This window comes from Rana temporaria, chromosome 2, assembly GCF_905171775.1.
Source record: "Rana temporaria chromosome 2, aRanTem1.1, whole genome shotgun sequence".
Lineage (NCBI taxonomy): Eukaryota > Metazoa > Chordata > Amphibia > Anura > Ranidae > Rana > Rana temporaria.
The window spans coordinates 93,143,100-93,169,262 of NC_053490.1; the positions used below are offsets into that span (position 1 = coordinate 93,143,100).

General features: G+C 44.6%; 1 protein-coding gene across 2 annotated transcripts in view; it reads left to right on the top strand.

Moving 5' to 3' along the window:
• The first annotated feature begins 679 nt into the window (after nt 1-679).
• XPO4 (exportin 4) overlaps nt 680-26,163 on the top strand; it is a 170,534-nt gene continuing 145,050 nt past the window's right edge. For both annotated transcript variants that reach the window (XM_040340532.1, XM_040340533.1), the window contains exon 1: nt 680-766. In XM_040340532.1, the coding sequence (XP_040196466.1) occupies nt 701-766 (66 nt within the window). In that variant the 5' untranslated portion in view covers nt 680-700. The remainder of the gene's footprint in view (nt 767-26,163) is intronic.

The following is a 26,163-nucleotide window of genomic DNA, read 5'->3' on the forward strand; positions in this document are numbered from 1 at the left end:
GTGGACCAGGAATCCCCCTCAGTCCGGAGTCATGAGGCCCAGGAGATCGGGGAGGGGTCCTTTCTCTTTGGAGGTCCATGCGTACACCCTGCACACTTTCTGTGCACTCACTTTTCCATTGCACACTGTATTTTGTTTCAAACATGCACACTGCACTGCAGAGTTTGGGAAAAAATATGTATATTAAGATTGGTCCAAGCCGGGTCAGTGCCACCATACAACAGTATATTAAGATTGGTCCAAGCCGGGTCAGTGCCACCATACAACAAAGTCCATACTGGGGGCTCCGCACCACCAGCGTTTTGCGGTGAGGTACATTATTGGCATTTTCAGGTGACGCTTTGCTGTGGTGTAAACAATTGTTTTCTGTGTCCTTGTGCTGACCATTGGAAATAATGAGGTGACACATCCGGATACAATTTCCCTCATACCTCCATGGCCGGTCAGAGTGATGCTGAGCTCTCCTCATACACAACATGTCCTCCTACAACTCGGTGACACCAACACTTTCTACAGTCATGTCCCTGAGATGCGTGTGTGACACCGGCGGGCTCCTCTTATCCCCGGGACCGGCTACTCCCCTTCGCCAAACTTCTGGCGACTCGGAGCCCGGCTCCCTCCCCTCCCCCAGGGCCGCCATTGGCTCGGCTCCCCGCTTTATCCCACACTGCACCGCGTGGCGCGTCATTGAACAGAGCCCATGATGGCGGCGCTGGGTGCGAGTGAAGTGATCGCCCAGCTGGAGAGCGCTGCCAAAGTTTTAATGGTGAGTGAGAGGAGGGACGGGGGGCTGAGGGGACCCCACCGGGGCTGAGAGATGAATTACCCTCAGCTCTTCTCTGTGCTACCACACGGGTCCCAACACATCGCCCGAACACCCACAACACTCTACTAACACCCGACCACCCTGTGCATTCTACCAGCACCCGACCACCCTGTGCACACTACCCACACCCAGCACACATTACCAACACCCAGCACACACTAACATCACCCGACCACCCTGTGCACACTACCCACACCTGAGCACCCAGCACACACTACCAACACCCAGCACACACTAACATCACCCGTGCACACTACCAACACCCGATCACCCCGTGCACACTACCAACACCCGATCACCCCGTGCACACTACCAACACCCGATCACCCCGTGCACACTACCAACACCCGTGCACACTACCAACACCCGATCACCCCGTGCACACTACCAACACCCAAGCATCCCGTGCACACTACCAACACCCGATCATCCCGTGCACACTACCAACACCCGATCACCGCGTGCACACTACCATCATCCGGCACACCCGACCACCCTGTGCATCCTACCCTCACCTAGTAAAAACTACCAACACCCGATCACCTTGTGCATTCTACCATCATCCAGCACACCCGACTACCAACACCCTGTGCACTCTACCAACACCCTGTGCACGCTACCAACACCCGACCACCCTGCACATTCTATTATCACCCAGCACAGTGACCACCCTGTGCATTCTACCCTCACCTGGCAAACACTACCAACGCCCAATCACCCTGTGCACACTACCATCATCCAGCACACCCGACCACCCTGTGCATCCTACCCTCACCTAGCAAACACTACCAGCACCCGACCACCCTGTGCATGCTACCAGCACCCGACCACCCTGTGCATGCTACCAGCACCTGACCACCCTGTGCACACTATCAGCACCAGCCTGCACACTGTACCATCACCTGACCAGCCTGTGCACTCTATTATAGTGGCACCCTGCATACCGTTAAATCACCCCCCTCAAAACATTTCACCTGGCACATCATAGCGTCACCCAACACACACTAGCATCATCAAGAACATCATTCCGGATTGATTTACTAAAACACGGAGAGTAAATAATCTGGTGCAGCTGTGCAAGGTAGCCAATCGGCTTCTAACTTCAGCTTGTTCAAATCGGCTTAAAAATAAAAAAGAAATCATGCAGCAAAACATACCACCCACCCAGCACATAGCCCGATCGCTTAACAAATCTTAGGCTTACCTGGCACATTTCCCAATCACCCAGTATAATGTAGTGTCACCCCCTCACAAAAGCACCAGCACATTGTTTCATTATGAAGAACATACCATCATTCAGCACATCATAGCATTGCCCAATCGCCCATCCTGCACATGGTCATGGTGCATCAATCGGAGTATTGTAAAACCTCCCAGCACATTGCAATGTCAGCTGGCACATTGTAGCCTCACCTGGCACGACATACCATCACTCAGCACATCTTTGCATCACCTGGCACATTGGCAGATCACTCAGAACATCGTAGCACCACCTGGCACATTGCCCATTTATCCAGAACATCATAGCATTACCCATCACAACATACCGTCACATAGGACCACCAACCAGCCCATCGCTCGATCACTCGGCACTGAGTTTGGCTATGGCAGGGGTCTAGTCCCATCCTAGCAGATGGCACAGCGGAGTCTCATGGCATATGTAGACAGTGCCCACGTTGGTCTTTGGAAAACCGAGGTCCAGAGTACGTGGGCAGATTTAATCACTCGGTTGTTTGATTTTTAGGATAAAACACTCAGATAACTGCTTATGTATGGCGTGAAGGAATTCCAAAAGAGACAGTTGTGTGATACAATTTGTGATGGTACAGATGTTTGGCATGGTGTTATCATTCTGGGGTGATTGACATGACAAATGCTAGATTGCACATTAGAGATCCTGTTCTACAACCCTTTCACCCGCTGCTCACACTCTGCAGTTTTCCAGTAATTTCAGTCATTACACCGGAATCCCTGCTGTATAGATGTACATATACAATAATAAAGGTGGAAGGCTGCATGGGCCCATTGGATTTTTTCTGATAAGTACTAATTAAAGTTATGTACAGTATATGGTCAGAGATAGACTCATTGCAGGAGGTACAGACATCATCCAGGTAGCTCAGCCTTCTTAAAATAACTTGTCAGTCTCGTGTATCCCCGGTTTAAAAAAACATATATTTACAGCTCACTGTATATTACTGTGATGGTCACTGAGAAGAATACGCCTAACTTTTGTGGTAATTACGGCGATCTTAAATTGTCAGTGGTTACTTATCTGAGAGTCAGTAATTGCGCATTGCTCCCCCATTAACCCTTGGAAGAATCCTGATTAAGAGGCTGATGTAGGATATTGCTAAATGGCACACAAGTGACCCTTACCAATGACAGGATCGCTGTATATGCCAGAGGCATGCTTGCTGGCTTCCACAATGTCACCCCCTCATTGGCAGATCACTTATTCAAGGAGTGACGCCATGGATGCAGGTCAAGATTTTTCTGCCCTGTATAGCAAACCTGAACTTACAGCTTTTGTTTGTGGTATATATTTTACGTGTTTAAACCTAGTACACACCCAGCAGGCTGAAGCGCCAGAACACACTGGTCAGCAGGAGCCGATTGGCAGACCTTTTCTGGTCATGCCCCTTTGACAGAAGCCGGCTAGCTGCTGTACGCATGGACCAAAAGTTGTCCGATTTCAATTGAACTGCCCAATGCCGCCCAAAACTTGGATATGGCCATTTAATCGCAGTACCATTATTATTTTTGGAAGATGCTTTTGCTAGAAACTGCACCAGAAATGCGGCATGAATGTTTTTTTTTTATTTTTTTCTCTCTTGGTGCACAATAATGTACAGCGCTAAAATGAACAAATAGGTAACACCCCTTACATGACAGTGATTTTTTTTATAGCAAAAAATAATAAATTCCAAAGCAAGTCAATAAGTATACATAAAAAAACAAATACATTTATAACACAGAAGTAATATAAAATTCTGAGGGCTTAAAGTGGAGTTCCACCCAAAAGTGGAACTTCCGCTTAATCCACTCCTCGCCCCCTTACATGCCACATTTGGCATGTAAGTTTTTTTTGGGGGGGGAGTGGGGGCTTCAGGAGGAGTGAGACTTCCTGTCCCACTTCCTCCCTCCGCCAAAGGGCTGCAAAGGTGAATAGTCTAATCGCCTTTTGGCAGCCCCTCCCTGTAGGCGATCGCCTGGGACACGTGACAGGTCCCAGGCGGTCGCCTGTACAATCAAATGGCGCGGCGCCGCTCGCGCATGCGCAGTGGGTGCCCGGCTGTGAAGCCGAAAGCTCTCACAGCCGGGTCCCCACACTTAGAAATTAGAATGAAGACGCCGGCCGGAGAGGAGCGGAGCCCCGGCCGGCGTGTCGCTGGAATGTGGAGCAGGTGAGTGTATGTTTATTGAAAGCCAGCAGCTACACTTTTTGTAGCTGCTGACTTTTAATAAGCATTAAAAATTAGTGGAACACCCCTTTAACCACGGACCATTATGCAGGTAAAGGACCAGGCCCCTTTTTGCGATTTGGCACTGCATCGCTTTAACCGACAATTGCGCGGTCGTGCGACGTGGCTCCCAAACAAAATTTAAGTCATTTTTTCCCCACAAATAGAACTTTTTGTATTTGATCATCTCTGTGTTTTTTTGTTTTTTTTTGCGCTATAAACAAAAATAGCAACAATTTGAAAAAAATTCAATATTTTTAACTTTTTGCTATAATAAATATCCCCAAAAAAATATATAAAAAAACATATTTTTTTCCTCAGTTTAGGCTGATACGTATTCTTCTACATATTTTTGGTAAAAAAAATCGCAATAGGCGTTTGGTTTGCGCAAAAGTTATAGCATTTACAAAATAGGGCATAGTTTTATGGCATTTTTATTAATATTTTTTTTTTTTTTACTACTAATGGCGGCAATCAGTGATTTTTTTTTTTCGTGACTGCGACATTATGGCGGACACATCGGACACTTTTGACACATTTTTGGGACCATTTTCACAGCGAAAAGTGCTATAAAAATGCACGGATTACTGTGAAAATGGCAGTGAAGGGGTTAATCAGGAGGGGGCACTGTAGGGGTTAAGTGTGCCCTCAGGGAGTGTTCTTACTGTAGGGGGGGGCGTAACTCTGCGTGTGACGTCACTGATCGTCGTTTCCTAACACAGGGAACAGACGATCAGTGACGGCCACACTAGGAAGCACAGGGAGAGGTTTGTTTACACTTGCCTCTCCCCGTTCTTCCTCTCTGTGACCCGATCGCAGGACACCGGCGGTTATCGGGTCCGCGGGCGCAGTCGCTCGCGACCCACGGCTGGGCATCTTAAAGGGGACGTACCTGTACGTGCCATTCTGCCAATGTAAATAGTCGTGCGGCGGTCATTAAGGGGTTAAAGAGGAACTGCAGTCGGCACACATAATTTGTAGTAAAGAATCTTTTCCATGCTGAAGCTTCCCTACAACCACTTTGCATAATATTTTATATATACTGTGATTCTATACTTGCCAGAAATGTGCTGCAGAAATCTCCCTCTAACAAGTCTGGCTGCATCCATTTTAACTGTGGGCAGCTAAAGCTGTTGCCTGTTCACTTCCTGAATTTACACACAGAGGCACACCTCCAGCTCTGCAGCTCTCATTTGGCCACCTTATGATTCATCTCCCCCCCTCCCTTCCTGGAAAACTCACAGGAGGGTGAGAGAGAGATGTGCATGATGTCATAAGGCCTAGGCTAATTACCAGACAAGAACAGGAAGTGGGCTGTATAAGGTATTTACTGTCAGTACTATCAAAAGTTAAACCAACAAGAGCAGAAGATTTAATAGGTGGAAAGATGAAAAAATTACTAAAGGTCCGCTTTAAAAGGCTTAAAGGGGTTGTAAACTTTTGCGCATTAAGGTGAAAAAACACCTTGCAGTGTCTGGCCCCCCCAGCCCCCCGTTTTACTTGCCTGAGCCCTGAATTTCCGTGGGCTCGATCCCGCATCTCTCCACGGCTTCTCTGCTCTTCATTGGATAGATTGATAGCAGCGCAGCTATTGGCTCCCGCCGCTGCTCTCAATCAAATCCAATGACGCGGGGCCGACTCAGGCCCAGTCATACACTCGGCGTGTATGACATGGGAGCGCCCCCTCAAGGTAACCCCCTTGGGAGAGAGCTTGCCAAAGGGGGTTATCTATTGCGAGGAGGAGCCAAGAGAGCCGCTGTGGGACCCCAGAACAATTTTTTTTTTTTAAGTGCCCCGTCCCTCCGAGCTTGCGTGCAGAAGCTAACGAATACGCAAGTTGTGCCCACATTTGTAAACTGTGTTCAAACCACACATGTATCGCCGCGATCGTTGGAGCAAGAGCAATAATTCTAGCAATAGATCTCCTCTGTAACTCTAAACAGGTAACCTGTAAAAAAAATGAAAGCGTCGCCTATGGAGATGTTTAAGTACCGTCGTTTTTCGCCATTCCACGAGCGTGCTCAATTTTAATGAGTGAAATGTTGGGTACCAATTTACTCGGCATAACATCTTTAATTTTCCAAAAAACTGTGACAAAAAATTACAACTTTAAAAAACTCGCACATTCTCTTACTAAATAGCTTGCACTGTCTATTTTCCCCCCCAAAATTGAATAATTTTGGGGGGTATTTGAACTGTCCTGGCATTTTAGGGCCTCAAGAAATGGGATAGGCTGTCGGTACATCAGGATTGATACATTTTGAGATGTATACCATAGTTTGTGGATTCTAACTTTCACATAATCTAAAAGATATACACTGATTTTGGGTTATTTTTACTAAAGAAATGTAGCAGTATACATTTTGGTCTAAATTTATGAAGAAAGATTATTCATTTGCAAAATGTTTTAACAGAAACAAAGAAAAAAGTTTTTTCCCCCCAAAATTTTCGGTGTTTTTTTTATGTAGCATAACATAATAATTAAAGTGATGATTATAGTCGTTTCCGATTTTGTTTTTATGGACCCATGGCTTGACCCTATCTGTTCATCGCAGGATTTGACTGACAGCAGCCAGAGCCAATGGCTTCCTCTGCCTCAGTAATGCCTGTCAGAATGGGGAGATCCGCTACAGATGAGCACAGTGCTGGATCCAGTGAGGTTTTAGAAAAGTATAAGGGGGGAAGGGGGCATACTGCTGCCCAAACATTCTTTATCATAATGCAAGGAAAGCATTAAGGTAAAGTGTTTAGGCTTTATAACCAGTTTAAAGCCAGGTGCTGTGTACAACCTTCCTTTGAGGCTGTATATGGGTATACACCAGTACTTCTGAAAAAACATGCGCCCCAGGACAGTGTGCAACCAGTGTCGTATGCATGTGCGTGTTTTTACAAGTACTGATGTATACCTACATGCACAATAAAGGAAAAGATTTTTAATGAACTTTATAGGTATATTTGTGGCGGTTTTACTTCTGGTTTTAAATCGTATACGTTTTATTGATACTAAACCCACAACCGTAAAATCAGTGTGTAAATGCAGTAAAGCATGCTTGTTATACTCTGTGGAATCTAAGGGGTTAATCCTCTGTATTGTGTATAGATGCTGTGTGATCTTCTCTTCTCTGATCCTCTTAACTGACTCCAACCCATTCCTTGACGGAACAGAGCATTAGGAGTCAGGCTGCACATGCTCAGTTTGGTGTGTATTGCTTGGGAGGTTGCATGTGATCAGCACAGGGCCAATCGGCACTGTCCAGACAGAGGATCAAGGTAGAATTTAAACTCCTCCCTACCGGCTTAACCACTTTCTGACCTGCTCACGTACATTTACTGTGGCAGGTCGGCTCTCCTGCGCGAACCGACGTACCTGTACGTTGATCCGTGCAAGGAGGATAGCGGGTGCGCCGATGTCCGCCTGCGATCGCTGTGTACAGAGGCAGAACGGGGAACTACCTATGTAAACAAGGCGATTCCCTGTTCTGCCTAATGACATGTGAGATCAGGAACAACGATCTGTCATGTCCCAGTGAGCCCATCCCCCCCCTACAGTTAGAACACACTTAACCCCTTGATCGCCCCCTAGAGTTAACCCCTTTCATGCCAGTGTAATTTGTTACATTGATCAGAGCATTTTTATAGCACCAATCAATGTAATAATATCACTGGTCCCCAAAAAGTGTCATTTGTGGTCAAATTTGTCCGTTGTAATGTCGCATTTCTGCTAAAAATCACAGCTCGCTGCCATTACCAGTAAAAACAATAAAAAAAGTCCCTAAATCGATCCTGTAGTTTTTAGACACGATAACTTTTGCGCAAACCAATCAATATACGCCTATTATTTTTGGTAAAAAAAAAAAACATGTCGGCCGAACCGGTGAATACATTTGTTTTTCAAATATATAATTTTTTTTTTTTTTAAATTGTCAGTTTTTTACAGCGCAAAAAATTAAAACCGAAGCGGTGATCAAGTATCGCCAAAATAAAGCTCTATTTGTGGGTAAAAAAAAGGACAAATGTGGTTGAGAAAATGGTTGCACGGCCGCGCAATTGTCAGTTAAAGCAACAGTGCCAAACCAAATCGCAAAAATGGCCTGGTCATTAAAGTGGTTGTAAAGGTAAAACATTTTTTTTTTCCCTAAATAGCTTCCTTTACCTTAGTGCAGTCCTCCTTCACTTACCTCATTCTTCAATTTTGCTTTCAAATGTCCTTATTTCTTCTGAGAAATCCTCACTTCCTGTTCTTCTGTCTGTAACTACACACAGTAATGCAAGGCTTTCTCTCTGGTTTGGAGAAAGCCTCTCGAGGGGGGAGGGGGCGAGCAGGAGTGTCAGGACACCCACTAACACACAGCTCCTTTCTCTATCTGCAAAGTAGAGAGTGTCCTAACTTGCCTGCTCACCCCCCCCCCCCCCCCTCAAGAGGCTTTTTCCACACCTAGGAGAAAGCCTAGCATTACTGTGTGGAGTTACAGACAGAAGAACAGGAAGTGAGGATTTCTCAGAAGAAATAAGGACATTTAAAAGCAAAATCGAAGGATGAGGTAAGTGAAGGAGGACTGCCCTAAGGTAAAGGAAGCTATTTAGGGGGAAAAAAATAACCTTTACAACCCCTTTAAAGGGGGCAAATGTTAAGCAGACACCGATGCAAGTCAACAGACTGCTATATACTGCTGATAAGTTTTTTTGGCAGTTTATATTTACTAAAACTATTGCATTTCGGTGTACTGTGGGAGACGGTGAATGCAAGCTCCTGGGTTTAGTAACACTAATATATAAAATGCTTGGAACAAAGGCCCTAAAACAGAGGTCGACAATATCCGGGCGCCAGGTCGCAATTGTGACAAGAAATTGTGACCTGGAGCCCGCCGGTAATTGAGGTCACGGCTTTGCGGCCTCAATTACCGGCTGCCGCAGCCCGCCGCGGGGGAGGTGGGAGCGCACGGAGGCACAGGATCTTGTGTCTCCGTGCGCCCCACCTCCCCCGCCGCACGATCGCGGCGGGCCCGCGACGGCCGGTAATTGAGGCCGCGGCCTTGTGAAGTCCCAAGCTCTTCCTTCTCTTCCTCCGCACAAAGCCAAGGACGTCCTCGGTCAGCAAGAGGTTAAAGGAGTTGTAAAGGTACATTTTTTTCCCTAAATATCTTTCTTTACCTTAGTGCAGTCCTCCTTCACTTACCTCATCCTTCCATTTTGCTTTTAAATGTCCTTATTTCTTCTGAGAAATCCTCACTTCCTGTTCTTCTGTCTGTAACTCCACACAGTAATGGGAGGCTTTCTCCCTGGTGTGGAGAAAGCCTCTTGAGGGGGCGAGCAGGAGGGTCTGGACACTCTCTACTTTGCAGATAGAGAAAGGAGCTGTGTGTTAGTGGGCGTCCTGACACTCCTGCTCGCCCCCTCAAGAGGCTTTCTCCACACGGTGTGTAGTTAGACAGAAGAACAGGAAATTAGGATTTCTCAAAAGAAATAAGGACATTTAAAAGCAAAATCAAAGCATGAGGTAAGTGAAGGAGGACTGCACTAAGGTAAAGGAAGCTATTTAGGGATTTTTATTTTTTTTGCCTTTACAACCCCATTAAAGTACAACTAAAGGTAAAACTTTTCATTTTGGATAAAGTAAAGGACGATTATAATCCCTGACTCTTTTTTTGCCATCTGTGTGTCATTGTGAAGATTTTCCTTTACTCGCTGTCCTTTAGTGAAAACAGGAAGTCCCTGGTTGACCTTGGGGTCACCAGAACTAGTGTCTCCATTGGAAGATTTCCCCATTACTCCTATTCTGGGGCCAACCCAAAATGTGGGATTTTCTTTTACTTTCACCTTTAAAATTAATAATAGTAAACAGTATAAATAGAGAGGATGAATCTCCCTAACTGGGGCACAGATGGCAATAAAAACTGACAGGTGGTTATATTCCCTCTTGACTCCAAAACAGGAAAAAGGTTTTGCCTTTGGTTATACACCTTCGCGTATTTACGCCTTGACGCCCGACGCTCGTGCCGCTGGAGGGGTGATTTTACATTCTTGTCTATGGAGATGATTCACATCTCACGCCGAAACGCCGTACGCCTGTCGCCTGAAAACAAGTCCCGGACCCTTTTTTTCAGGCGGCGTTCGGCATAGACATCAATGTAAAATGTTTTGTAAAAAAAAAAAAAAAAAAAAGATTAAAACGTCTCGTTTTGTCGCGGCAAATCGCGGTACAATACGCCGCGTTATAGTGTAAATGCAGCCTAAAGGCTCACAGTTTATTTATTTTTTAAATAAACATGTTATGTTTACATGCTCTGTGCAGTGGTTTTGCACAGAGCAGCCCCAATCCTCTGCCTCCTCCTTCTCGGGTCCAACACAGTGCTCCTGGCCACGCCCCCATGCCAAGTGCCCTCATAGCAACCCGTTTGCTCTAGGGCAGTGGTTCTCAACCATCTAGTGCTGTAACTCCTTGATAAAAAATTTCCAAGTTGTGGGGACCTCTCACAGTGAAATTATTTTCGTAGCGTGAGTTGTCAGCACCCAGGGCAAGACGAGTCCCTTCCACTTGTACAGTATTAAAACCACTTATGATACATTTTAGGATGTACCACACTTTCTTTGTTCTCCTTTCTTTCCTTTTTATCTCTCTATCCTAATTTTTGTTTTTTTTCCCCATTCCTCTCTAGCCATCTTTCTTGTTCTTTCTCTTTCCTTTTCGTTGTTCCTCCCCCTCTTTTCCTCTCCCTTCCATGTATTCTCTACTATTTATTGCTTCTCTTACTCCTTGGTGAGGGGAATGGGATGAGTGGCAATGTTTGGGGGAGTTCTGATCAGCCAACTTGGGTGCTCTTGATCAAGGTCATCTGCTGATCTGAGAACTGTAGTGGGGACTTTCAAATGGTAACTATAATCACAGGTAGTGTTACTCTCTGACTTTGTGGTGTCTCGTAGCAGTGACACCTCTACCAAAATCAGGAGATGGGGTCTCCTCCAGCTCCTCCCACTTCACATTCCTCACCAGTCAGCTGACCTCTAGTGTCTGCCCCCCAGCCAAGCCGTGAACTGAATGGGTGGCTGCGAAGAGGCTGAGTGGACGGCTGTGGGCTTCAGGAACAGCCCTGCTGGGCCGCCATGAAAAGGCTGGGAGAGCGGTGCGGGCTTCAGGAACAGCCCAGGATATGGTGACCCCTGGCAAATCATAATTTGACCCCAGGTTGAGAACCACTGCTCTAGGGGCACTTGTGCATGCTCACTCCTAACCTGGATTTATATCCTCTCGACCCACCCTCTGCTCCCTCCTTACTTGCTGTGATTAACAGCTGTGGGAGCTAGCAGCTCCTGCTACCATGTCTAAGCCAATAAGGAGAGAGAGTACCAAGAGCCTTTGCTTTTGTGCACATTGCTGAATCAAAATTGGGCTCAAGTAAATATTTAGGGGGCTGGGGGAGGATCTGCTTGCAGGAGGCTTTTCACCTTACTGCAGAGAATACATTAAGATAAAAAACCCTACCCTATGAACAACTTTAAGCTTTTATCTCCCTAAACATAATACAGAATACTCCAAAAGTCTCCATGCCGAAGAAAAATAAAAAAACGTATATTATAGGAGATATATTTTTTTATAAATTGCCCATTCGTCTTGGCAAAATGCATCCAGGTCATGCAAAGTCTTTGGTCGTCTTGCATGAACCACAGTATTGTTTGGGATCTCCCAAAATGGCTCAAAGCTAGTAAGGTCAGGATACTGCAATGGCCACTCCAGAACCTTCACCCTTGGTGTTTAAGGGTCATTGTTGTGATGGAAAGTCCAAGGGCGCCCCATGCGCAGCGTTCGTGCAGAAGAATGCAAATTGTATGCCAGCATTTTCTGATCACATGCTTCATTCATCTTGCCATCAATTTTCATAAGATTCCCCGTGCCTTTAGAGCTCACACCCCCAAATCATCAGTGAGCCACCACAATGCTTCACAGTGGGGAGGGTATTCTTATCTCCAAACATAGCACTTATGGTTGCGACCAGAAAGCTCTATTTTCGTTTAACAGCGTGCCTAAAGCTGTGAGGCATTTCAATGTGGTGTTAGGCATATTGCATTGCTTTTTTGTGGCATTGGTGCAGTAGTTTTCTTTCTGACAACTCCACAATGCAGTGCAAGTATCGTTGTATTGTGCTCCTTAAAACAAACACTGTGTTATTCCAGAACTGCCTGTATTTCTCCTGAGGAAAGGGAGTTACCGCTCCAGGTGGGTGTGCTTAGCAATCAATGACTTCTCAGGAGACGAAGGGTGCCGGCAATGCACGAAGCAAGTAGTAGAGAAATTGGATGGACAGCCTCACTCCAAAAAAACCTTTGATGGTTGTCTTGTAAAACAAATTAAAAATAGCACTACAAAACACAGCAAACAGATGGGGATAGCAGCCTACGCGTTTCACACTATCAGTTAGTGCTTAATCATGCCATGATTAAGCACTAACTGATAGTGTGAAACACATAGGTTGCTATCCCCATCTTTTTGCTGTGTTTTGTAGTGCTATTTTTAATTCGTCAAATTAAGACAACCATCAAAGGTTTTTGGAGTGGGGCTGTCCATCCAATTTCTCTACTACCAGTATTTTTCCTGAGGTTACCTCTGGGTTTTTCTTTGTGTCCCGAACAATTCTTCTGACAGTTGTGGCTGCATTCTTTCTTGGTCTACCTGACCTTGGCTTGGTTTTAAAAGATCCCTGAATTTTCCACATCTTAAGTGATTGATTAGTACTGGCATATTCAATGCTTTGCATATCCTTTTTATATCCTTTTTCATCCTTATAAAGTTCCATTACCTTGTTACGCAGATCTTTTGACAGTTCTTTTCTGTTCCCTTTGGCTCAGTATCTAGCCTGCTCATTTATCCACGTGAGCACTAACAAACCCATTGACTATTTATACACACATAATATGTATATAAACAGCGCTTACAGTGTTAATACAAACAAAATTATAAACAGTCTCTTGTAGTGTGATAAGTTCCAAACGAAATAAGTGCTGAAGTGCTCCAAATATATTGCTGTGCCTTGTGACCCCACTCATCAAAATGAATGGACCCTCAGCTTTTTGCAGTCTGTGGGTCAAACATACTGTGATCTGGTATAGTGGAGTAAATTTTGTGACTCTCCAGACCACTCTTCACACTTAAAAAGTTCTGGAGGATGACCAAATAGATCCACCAGGCTCGATAAAACAAAAAAAATATTCCGATAGTGAAGTACTGTTGGATATTGATTGCGCACTCAGAGTGCCACTTGCGTGAGTTCCACGGAGGGCGGAAGTAACGTCAATGGTTGGAATACTGGAAATGCGTTTCACCGCCTCCTCCGGGGCATCAAGGACGTCGTATTTATACACACAGATACTATTTGCAATTTTCAAAAAAAGATACAGATGTGGGAAATTAACCTTTTAATTGCCATTTTAGCCTGACCTTGTGTGTCTGTACCAAGGCCAAACATTTTGATCAGGGCCATTTTGGTTGTTAAGATTTAAAAAGGAGCCAAACCACTATGTGATAATTAAATGGCTTCATATGATCACCATCCTTAAAGGTGTTGTAAACCCTTGCGGTTTTTCACCTCAATGCATTCTATGTGTTAGGGTGAAAAATCTCATGTTATGCACCAGAGCACCACCCCTTTTACTTACCTGAGCCAAATCGTTCCTGGGATGAACACACCTGCGCGAGCGTTCGACGCTGTACTCAAACAAAATTGACGTCCTCTCTTTTGGTGGTATTTGATCTCTGCAGTTTTTAGTTTTTGTGCTATAAACAAAAAGTGCCAATTTCGAAAAAAACACATTTTGTAATTTGTGCTGTAACAAATAAGGCGACAATTTTGGGAAAAAAAATACATTTTTTTTTGCTATAATAAATACTCCCCAAAAATATATATAACATTTTTTTTTTCCCCCTTAGTTTAGGTCGATATGTATTCTTCTACATATTTTTCTTAAAAAAAAAATCGCAATAAGCTTTTGATTGATTTGCGCAAAAGTTATAGCGTCTACAAAATAGGGGATAGTTTTATGGCTAGTAATGGCGGTGATCTGAGATTTTTATCGGTACTGCGACCTAATGGCGGACACTTTTGACACATTTTTGGGACCATTAGCATTTTTATAACGATCAGTGCTATAAAAATGCATTGATTACTGTAAAAATTTCACTGGCAGGGAAGGGGTTAACACTAGGGGGGCGATCAAGGGGTTATTTATGTTCCCTGTGTGTGTTCTAACTGAAGGGGGGGTGGGACTGACTAGGGGAAATGACAGATCACTGTTCATACATTGTATGATCATACGATCCGTCATTTCTCCCCCTGACAGAACCAGGAGCTGTTAGTTTAAACCAGTGGTTCTCAACCTTCTAGTGCCGTGACCCCTTGATAACATTTCCCAAGTTGTGGGGACCCCTAACAGTAAAATTATTTTCGTAGCATGGGTTTTCGGCACCCAAGGTACGACCAGTAGTTTGCGCCCCTAACCCATGGACATTTAGCGCTCCCTGAGTCCCTTCCACCCGTACAGTATTAAAACCCCTTGTGGTACATTTTACTATGTACCACTTGTTCTCCTTTCTTTCCCTTTTATCTCTCTCTATCCTAATTTCTTTTCCCCCCCCCCCCCCCATCCCTCTCTAGCCATCTTTCTTGTTCTTTCTCCTATTCTTTCTCTCCCTTTTTTCTTTGTTCCTCTCCCTTCCATGTATTCTCTATTTTTATTCCTTCTCTTACTTCCTATTGGGGGGGGGGGGGATGGGATGAGTGGCAGTACTGGCGGGGAGTTGGGATCAGTGGCAGTGCTGGGGGGAGTTCTGATTAGCCAACTTAGGTGACCTGCTGATCTGAGAACTGTAGTGGGGACTTTTAATGGCAACTATAATCACAGGTAGTGTTAGAGTCGGTTCACACATAGGCGGCACGACTTCGGGGGCGATTCGCAAAATGAATTCTGTATAGAAGTCAATGCAGATCGCCACGAGCCGCCCCCGAAATACTACAGGAACCTTTTTTCTAAGTCGGAGCGACTTGCGTCGCTCCTATTAGAACGGTTCCATTGCATTCAATGGGACGCGACATGTCAGGCGGCTGAGGCGCCTGTCGTGTCGCCCCAGTGTGAACCGGGTCTTACTCACTATGTCTCTGACGTTTCGGTGTCTCGCAGCAGTGACACCTATGCCGAAATCAGGAGATAGTCTCCTCCAGCCCCTCCCACTTCACATTCCTCACCAGTCAGATGACCTCTAGTCTCTGCCCCCCCAGCCATGCCATGAACTGAATGGGCGGCTGCGAAGAGGCCTAGGGAGCGGTGCAGGCTTCAGGAACAGCAAAGGATTCAGGGACCCCTGACAAATTGTCATTCGACCCCCAAGGGGTTGAGAACCACTGGTTTAAACACACAGTTCTCGCTCTGTCACGAGCTATCGCGGGTGCCCGGCGTTGATCGCGCCCACTGGGCACTTGCATTAGAACCAGGGGCGAGCAGAGGGCGCGGACGCTTTCCCCTAGTGGACGCATTACGTGATTTTGCGCAGCCGAGCCGACCTGCCGCCATAAAACTATGGTAGGCGGTCGGCAAGAGGTTAAATAAGACAGTTTTTTGGCATGATCGGTCATATTTTCAATATCAATGCCAAAATCTCACAATTTCTGCAAGAGCATGCAAACCTTTGAGCACAACTGTACATGCATGTTATGTCATATACTATCTGTGTGTGTGTGGCAGCCTTCGCTGCCTCAATTTTATTATCCTTCCATTGCCTGATGAAAAGGGGCATAAAGGAGTACATAGGAGTAGAGGAAGCATTACATGTAATCCTTTCAGATCACATTATAATAATCTTGTGTAGTTGGATATGTACAGCGCCCCAATTTTTTTTATTTGTGTGCTGAGAACTCCCATTCCTTGTGCTTCACAATATTTTACTATATTCATTTGCACTGAAGACTTGTACTAGAGAAATGTTTGTGTGTGTAATTTTATTATTCGGATCGCTTTTTTATGGATTTCTGAAAGATTAAATACTAGCCTGGGGACACATGTAGAGTACATGCGATGTTGACAAAGCCCAAGGAATAGAACATTTAACGGCAACATTATTATTTAGTGGTTTAATTAGGTTTTGGAGTTGTGTGTTTGTATTTTGTGTCCTTGAAATGCCTTGTTTGCCTTATATCTGCAGACATTGTACATTTTGCATTCTTTACATTGTAAATACATTTAGTTGGCCTTATTCGATAAACTGAATGCGTGCAATGCAGTCCATTGGTTAAATTTCGATAAAGTGATTTTTGTTAGGTTACTGGAAAGTGTAATTTTTTTTTTTTCTGCTAGCACTGCTCAGTAAGTAGACCTCTATAAACCATGTAGACTTCTGTACCTTGAGTTTATGAAGCATGTGTGATGGTAGCTCTAGGCTTGGTCCATGTAGCCCACTTTGGATGTAGTGAGATGTGTGAGAGCCTGAAAGCGGGAGTTCACCCCCAAAAAATGTTTCAACATTAGATTGATGCTCATTTTGTCAAGGGGAATAAGGTACTTTTTTTAAAATCGAAGCCGTACTTACCGTTTTAGAGAGCGATCTTCTCCGCCACTTCCGGGTATGGTCTTCGGGACTGGGCGTTCCTATTTGATTGACAGTCTTCCGACGGTCACATACATCGCGCCACGAGTAGCCGAAAGAAGCCGAACGTCGGTGTGGCTCTATACGGCGCCTGCGCACCAACGTTCGGCTACTTTCGGAAAATCGTGACGCGATAGATGCGACCATCAAAAGCCTGTCAATCAAGTAGGAACGCCCAGTCCCGCAGCCCATACCCGGAAGCGGCAGAGAAGATGCATCTCTAAAACGGTAAGTACTGCTTCGATTGTAAAAAAAACACCCCATTCCCCTTGACAAAACGAGCCTCAATCTAATGTTAAAAAAAAGGGTTTTGGGTGAACCTCCACTTTAAGCCTCGTATACAGGATCAGATTTTCCAACAGGAATTGTGTGATTTTAACATACAAAATAGATGCTGTGCTAGTGCAATATGACAAATCCTTAAATAAACAAGAATATGTGAAAAATGAGACTCAATCAATCTGTTATAGAAATAAAGAATCTCCACCATGTTTCAGTCCATAATATGATCAATATAGACATAAATAGTGATTGATATATATATATATATATATATACATATACAGTGAGGAAAATAAGTATTTGAACACCCTGCTATTTTGCAAGTTCTCCCACTTGGAAATCATGGAGGGGTCTGAAATTGTCATCGTAGGTGCACTGTGAGAGACATAATCAAAATTTTTTTTTTCCAGAAATCACAATTTATGATTTTTTAACTATTTATTTGTATGATACAGCTGTAAATAAGTATTTGAACACCTGTCTATCAGCTAGAATTCTGACCCTCAAAGACCTGTTAGTCTGCCTTTAAAATGTCCACCTCCACTCCATTTATTATCCTAAATTAGATGCACCTGTTTGATGTCATTAGCTGCATAAAGACACCTGTCCACCCCATATAATCAGTAAGAATCGAACTACTAACATGGCCAAGACCAAAGAGCTGTCCAAAGACACTAGAGACAAAATTTTACACCTCCACAAGGCTGGAAAGGGCTACGGGGAAATTGCCAAGCAGCTTGGTGAAAAAAGGTCCACTATTGGAGCAATCATTAGAAAATGGAAGAAGCTAAACATGACTGTCAATCTCCCTCGGACTGGGGCTCCATGCAAAATCTCACCTCGTGGGGTCTCAATGATCCTAAGAAAGGTGAGAAATCAGCCCAGGACTACACGGGAGGAGCTGGTCAATGACCTGAAAAGAGCTGGGACCACCATTTCCAAGGTTACTGTTGGTAATACACTAAGACGTCATGGTTTGAAATCATGCATGGCACGAAAGGTTCCCCTGCTTAAACCAGCACATGTCAAGGCCCGTCTTAAGTTTGCCAATGACCATTTGGATGATCCAGAGGAGTCATGGGAGAAAGTCATGTGGTCAGATGAGACCAAAATAGAACTTTTTGGTCATAATTCCACTAACCGTGTTTGGAGGAAGAAGAATGATGAGTACCATCCCAAGAACACCACCCCTACTGTGAAGCATGGGGGTGGTAGCATCATGCTTTTGGGGGGTTTTTCTGCACATGGGACAGGGCGACTGCACTGTATTAAGGAGAGGATGACCAGGGCCATGTATTGCGAGATTTTGGGCAACAACCTCCTTCCCTCAGTTAGAGCTTTGAAGATGGGTCGTGACTGGGTCTTCCAACATGACAATGACCCGAAGCACACAGCCAGGATAACCAAGGAGTGGCTCTGTAAGAAGCATATCAAGGTTCTGGCGTGGCCTAGCCAGTCTCCAGACCGAAACCCAATAGAGAATCTTTGGAGGGAGCTCAAACTCCGTGTTTCTCAGCGACAGCCCAGAAACCTGACTGATCTAGAGAAGATCTGTGTGGAGGAGTGGGCCAAAATCCCTCCTCCAGTGTGTGCAAACCTGGTGAAAAACTACAAGAAACGTTTGACCTCTGTAATTGCAAACAAAGGCTACTGTACCAAATATTAACATTGATTTTCTCAGGTGTTCAAATACTTATTTGCAGCTGTATCATACAAATAAATAGTTAAAAAAAAATCATACATTGTGATTTCTGGATTTTTTTTTTGATTATGTCTCTCACAGTGGACATGCACCTACGATAACAATTTCAGACCCCTCCATGATTTCCAAGTGGGAGAACTTGCAAAATAGCAGGGTGTTCAAATACTTATTTTCATCACTGTGTGTGTATATATATATATATATATATATATATATATATATATATATATATATATATATATATATATATATATATATATATATATATATATATATATATATATATATATGTGTTCTTTCTTCCTTAAAACTTGATTGTCCATGGCAACCAAAAAGTGTCCCTTTTTAGGTCAAAAGGGGTTTTGGAACGGCTAGAAAATAGCGATAGTAAATTGTAGGGATGTCCCGATACCGAGCATTTCCCCGAGTACTCCCGATGCTTCACCCAATACTTGAGCGGGCAGGCAGGGGAGTTGCAAATCTTCTCTCCCCCATGGTCAGTGTTGTCTCCCCCCCCCCTGCTGTTGACTTCCCCTGTCCGTGCTACTCTCTCACCTCCCCCCCGTCCGTCCATGCAGTTCTCTTTCCTCCCCCCCCCCCCCCGTCCATCCGTCCGTCCGTGCAGATCTCTCTGTCCATGCAGTTCTCTCTCCATCCATCCCCGTCCCTGTCCGTGCCGCTCTCCCCCCTCAATCTGTCAGGGGGGAGAGCGGAGGTAGGAGCCGCTAAGCCCGGCTCCTACTTTTTCCGAATGAACAGAGTCGGTGGTCACCGACTCTGTTCATTTATATAACTGAGCATCGTAACCTCCTGTGTTTACGATGCTTCAGTTTATGAATGGAGGAGCTTCCCTCCATTCATTTCAGCTGAGGCTGCTGAGAAAGGGACTGGGGAATATGTTTCCCTAGTCCCTTTCTCTGTCTTAAAGGGGAGATGCCAGAGGTCTGTTAAGACCCCTGAAATCTCACCAAACCCCCCCAACAGGGCTGATTAAAATTAAAATAAAAAATTGCAATAAATATAAAAAAATAAATAAATAAAAAACACACTGACAATTCACCCCCCCCCCCTAAAAAAAATAAATAAAAAAAAATCACTGTAAAAAAAAAAAAAAAATCCTGCCACTGTCACATGACATTAAAAAAAGTATCGGTATTCGGTATCGGCGAGTACTTGGAAAAAAGTATCGGTACTTGTACTCGGTCTCAAAAAAGTGGTATCAGGACAACCCTAGTAAATTGGAACACTTGCAGAATTGAGCGATTGTGAATCGTGGGGAAATTTATTTTATTATTATTTTTATAATTTTAGAGTTATTATATTATAACTTATGATTTCGTGTTTCAAACTTTCATACCCAGGATGTCTACTAGACTCTTGATCGGACAGATTTAAGTGTGTTATTGCTGAGAATTACAGGCCTACGATATAAAATGCCAAATTTCTATGCACAAATCTGACATAATCATACCGCCAGGGTGGCTACAGTGTTTTTCAGGCCACAAATGTTGTATGGAAGCAGGTTGCATAAGTGTGAATGGTCCCCATAGATTATGATGAGGTTCCTCTTGCTGGACATTATCACGCGGCGGCCAAAGTTCGACCCTTCGCACAGGTCTGAATGAGGGCGTATATGAGGATATTTACTAAAACTGGTGCACTCAGAATCTGGTGCTGCTGTCCATGGTGGCCAATCAGCTTCTAACTTCAGCTTGTTCAATTAAAGTGGTTGTAAAGGCACAAGGTTTTTATACCTGCTATGCATGAACGTAAAAAACCTGTGGGCAGCAGCCCCCCTAATACTTACCTGAGCCCCATCTTGATGCAGCGATGTCCATGAGAGCCTTGCCTCTCATGGGACTTGCACTCCTGATTGGCTTTTGGCAGCTGCTGGGAGCCATTGGCTCCCACTGCTGTCAATTTAAGCCAGTGAGCCAATCAGAAGACGGAGGGGAGCAAGGCCAAGTTGTGCAAATACACAGAGCCTTGGCTCCGAAGTGTGCCTGCTTTGGTGCCCCCACAGCAAGCTGCTTGCTGTGGGGGCAGGAGGGAGGAGCCAAGAGTGCTGGTGAGTGGCCCGAGAAGGGGAGGATCTGGGCTGCTTTGTGCAAAACCATTGCACAGAGCAGGTAAGTATAACATGTTTGTTACTGTATTTGCTGGCGTATAAGACTACCTTTTACACTTAAAGTGGAGGTTCACCCAAAAAATCTATTTTTAACATTACATTCAGCCGAGTTGTCCTAATGACAATCGGCTGGTTTTTTTTTCCCGTACATACCTTATTTTCACCGCCGCTTCCGCGTATGTCTTCTGCGGGACTGGGCGTTCCTATCTGATTGACAGGCTTCCGACCGTCGCATACTACGTGTCACGAGTTGCCGAAAGAAGCCGAACGTCAGTGCGCAGGCGCCGTATAGAGCCGCACCGACGTTCGGCTTCTTTCTGCAACTCGTGACGCGTAGTATGCGGCGGTCGGAAGCCTGTCAATCAGATAGGAACGCCCAGTCCCGGAGAAGACATACCCGGGAGCGGCGGTGAAATAAGGTATGTAAGAAAAAAAAAACAGCCGATTGTCATTAGGACAACTCAGGTGAATGTAATGTTAAAAATGTATTTTTGGGTGAACCCCCCCTTTAAAAAAAACTTGGCAAAAAGCAGGGGTCGTCTTATACGCCGGGTCAGCTGCCTGCTGGATGTGCGGTAATACTGTATGTAGCTTCGGCTACATACAGTATATACCGCTTAGCCAATCCCAGTGAGCGATGTATTCAAATGAAAACAGAGCCTGCTCAGATTGGAGTAACAACCTCTGCCAATCCGGGCAGGCTACATACAGTAGCCTGCTCGGATTGGCTTTGAGAGTCAGAGAGGAGTGTGCAGATGTTGTTGCAGCCTCTTCCAATCCAAGCCGGCTTTGTATTCATTAATAGAATACATCGCTCGCCGTGATTGGCTCCAGCAAGAATGAAGAAGAATATGGCTCCAGCAAGAATGAAGAATATGGCTCCAGAAGGAAGACCTATGAAGCATCGGAAGGGGGGTCATCTTATACGGTAAGTACAGGTAAAAAAATGTAAAATTAGGGCATCCTCTTATACGCCCAGTCGCCTTATACACCGGCAAATATGGGTATTTAAAAATAATGGCTTTAATATCGCTTTAACAATAAAATCTGAAAGTTGATTGGTTTCTATGCAGAGCTGTCCCAGATTTTGAACACTCCAGTTTTAGTTAATAACCTCCATAGTGTCAATCCAGCAGTGTAGTCCACAGTAAGATCAAACTTTTAACCAGCCACAAAAATACTTTAGTTGCGTCTCTAGACTTGCTGCGTTAATTTGTTTATTTTTCCCCATTGAGATGATCAGCGACTTGGCTTATAAACTCACTTGCATTACATGTGGTCATGGTTGGATCTGATTGCATTACTTTTTTTTGTAAAATTGACATTATCCTGGTGGAGTAAAGGAGGTTGTTTAAATATGGGAGAAAGCAAAGTAACTACCAATAGAAATGTAAAATTCAATATTGATGGTATTGACCCATCGGGTGTGTGTATCTATCTATCTATCTATCGAATTTGAATCGAGTTGAGAAGTCAAATAGTTTTAGATTTTCAGCAAATCGATTTTTTTATTTTTCCAACAGGACCGGCGCTGACACCGGAGTTTTTAGGCAAGGTTGGATGCCGCGAACTAAGCCGAAGCCGCAGTCTCGCCTAAAAACTCCTGCCCGCAACTCCTCAGGACTGGCGCGGTGTCCATAAAAAAATAAATAAAAATTAGAATCGTGAATTGAGTTTTTTTTTTTTTAAATCGCAGATTTTTTGGGGGGAGAAAATCGCCCAGCTTTGTGTGTGTGTGTGTATATGCATATATGTGTGTGTGTGTGTGTATATATATATGCTCTATCATTTACACACACATCAGAGCTGCACGATTCTGGCTAAAATAAGATTCACAATTTTTTTTATTTTTTGCTTAGAATAAAGATCATGATTCTCGAGGCGTAACAGTATTAGTGGTATGATGGCCGTCTGTCTGCCTCTTGTTCCAGTCATCGCCGGTGGACATGCTTAAAAAAGCTAGTGCATGAACTGACGTACCAGTACGACGACTTGTGCAGCTTGTCGGCAACTGTTAAAGTACAGCCAAAGCCTATTTGGCTGCACTTCTCCTGTGTCTCACAGGAGAGCAGTTCGTTCTTCACTCCTGTGACCCATTTTCAGCAGAGAGCGGCTTGAAACCCACTGTCGGCTCGAGTCACAGAGCCAGCCCAGGCTCAGGAAAGATCACGACCATATGGTCAGACTTTGCCCACATACCTAGACCCTGCACCTGGCTCAGCCTCTCAGTAAGCTGCTGAGTGCCTGAGCCAGTTGCTCCTGCCCCCTCTACAATCCAGCGCTCCAATGAGAGAGCAGTGAGCCAGTGACTGAAGCACTGACAACCAAGCAATCACTGGTGTTAATCGCTCAGTTCTCAGCTTGGACTCGACGGAGGACAGATACCACCTTGGAGAGTATGATTAAAAAAATAAACCAGACTTCTATTTTAAGTAAGTTGCTGAATCGGTAGGCCTGAGGGGACCAGACAAGGAGCGGATTTGTATAGCCTAATGTAAGCAGTTGAAAACCTACAACCAACACGTTTCAGGAGATTTGTAATGCCTGCTTCTTCAGGGCTTTAGAGGTCGATGTTGGACTGAAGGCTGAATTTGAGTTGTAATTGCTATTCCTGATGTGTGCTGGATTTGGCCTCGTGGTTGGTTTGGGAAGAGTGCACACTTTTTTGCTATAACCGTTATGAAAATTTACCTCACTATTTGTCTCAATGACAGCAGGTCAGCGGGGAAGCGGTTGTCGCTGGAACAGGAAGTCAACAGTAATTGTGTTTCATTAGTGCCTTTATGTGATTCAATGAAAAAAGGAGAAAAATATTATTCATAGAAACCATTTTTTTGGAGACTAGTTTAGACCATAGTTTAACCACTACCCGACGGCCGTACGACTTTATACGGCCGCGGGGTGGTTCTCAATCTCTAACAGGCCGTAAAAACACGGCCTGCGCGCGCATCCAGCGGCGCGGGCGTGCTCGCCGCATCGCTGAGATGCCGATGCGAGTGCCTGGCGGCCGTGATGTCCGCCAGGGACTCGCGATCGGCAGCTACAGGGACAAGACGTGGAGCTCTGTGTGTAAACACAGAGCTCCACGTCCTGTCAGGGGAGAGAGGAGACCGATCTGTGTCCCTTGTACATAGGGACATAGATCGGTCACCTCCCCCAGTCACCCCACCTCCACCTACAGTTAGAACACAATTTAGGGAAACACATTTAACCCCTTCCTCACCCCCTAGTGTTAACCCCTTCAATGCCAGTCACATTTATACAGTAATTAGTGCATATTTATAGCACTGATCGCTGTATAAATGTGAATGGCGCCAAAAATGTGTCAAAAGTGTCCGATGTGTCCGCCATAACGTCGCAGTCACGAAAAAAATGCTGATCGCCGCCATTAGTAGTAAAATAAAAAATAATAAAAAATAATAATAATTCTGTCCCCTATTTTGTAAGCGCAATAACTTTTGCGCAAACCAGACGCTTCTTGCGATTTTTTTTTTTCCAAAAATATGTAGAAGAATACGTATCGGCTAGACTGAGAAAAAAAAATGTTTTTTTAAAAAAAATGGGCTATTTATTATAGCAACAAGTAAAAAATATTGTTTTTTTTTCAAAATTGTCGCTCTATTTTTGTTTATGGCGCAAAAAATAAAAACCGCAGAGGCGATCAAATACCACCAAAAGAAAGCTCTATTTGTGGGGAAAAAAGGACGTCAATTTTGTTTGGGAGCCACGTCGCACGACCGCGCAATTGTCAGTTAAAGTGACGCAGTGCCACAAGCTGAAATTTCACCTGGTCAGGAAGGGGTATATGTGCCCAGTAAGGAAGTGGTTAAGCAACCTGTGTGCAGGGAGGTTCATGTGTCCCTGATTGAAGCTAATTGCACCTTGTGTTATTATTCCTGAGTGCATCTGGACAGCTGCGACTACAGTCAGCGCGTGTCATCGCTTTGTACAGGTAAAGTGTCTGCAACTATCTGCACATACCTGGGCTCCTGGCCACAGATTTCCACTGTCTATTTGGTGTGAATGAGATCTTAATTGTCCTAGCAATTTGGCAAAAGGGTAATATAGACACTCCCTGAAAATTAATGTCACAATGTGCTGGTACGGAGCACGTTTAGGAGATATTGTACCTGCAGGTAACCCTTATTATAGACACAAAAAAAACACCTTTTGCTACCACTTTAAACCCTAGGTTTAACACATTTATTCTCTTTGGTTAGTTTGCAGACAATGTAAGCAGGCTGTAAAGATGTCTTGGTTTCTCCGCTCATTGGTTCAGCTTGCGATGTAGATGTGTGCGGAGTCAGCAGATTGCAGTGGAACATTCCCGAGTCATGTGTGCTTACTATACTCTATGAAGACACAGAACCCTGTCTGAGGAATGAATGAAATCTCTATTTCCCATTTTTGCTGGGAACGTGGAAAGTGCTGTGTGCCACTTCCTAAACCTATCTGATGAGTCTGCAATTTGCATCTGCAAAGTGAGCCTTTTTAAATAAAAAAAACATTGCTTTATATCCACCCTGGTTAGGATTCTTTCACACGTGCTGTCCAATCAGGTTGGCCTGTCATTCTCAGGCGAACCTGATCAGACGCTCCATGCACCTCTATGGAGTGATGAATGTCAGCTGTGACATGTCTGCTGATATCCGGCATTATCCAATCCTCCAAATCCAGACGGATAGAAACCCTATTTTCCATCCGTCTGGCGGATTGGTTGAAACCGGATAGGCGGGGCTCTAACATATCCATCTCTGCACAGTGAGCGGAGACTGACCTGTTACCTGCCTGCTCAGTGGGGATCAACAGATCGACCTCCCGCTAAGCAAGCGGAGTCCATCAAAACTGACAGCCCGGTCTGAAAGGGGCCTTATACGTTAATGCAGCCAACACATCTAAGCACTGGTATTCTGCAATATATTACACTGGGAATGGGGGAATGGTGTGCAGAGGGTCCATGACCTGGCTTTTCTCAGGAGGAATGATTGCGATAAGTCCTTTCAGAAATTTGTAGATTCTACTAGAAACCTTTGGGTGCAAACTGCATTCACAATTGTAGACCGTATCACTATATATAACAATACATAGAAGTGAGCCTTCAAGGATTCCAATGTTTCGTAATAAAAGGCTGCCAGG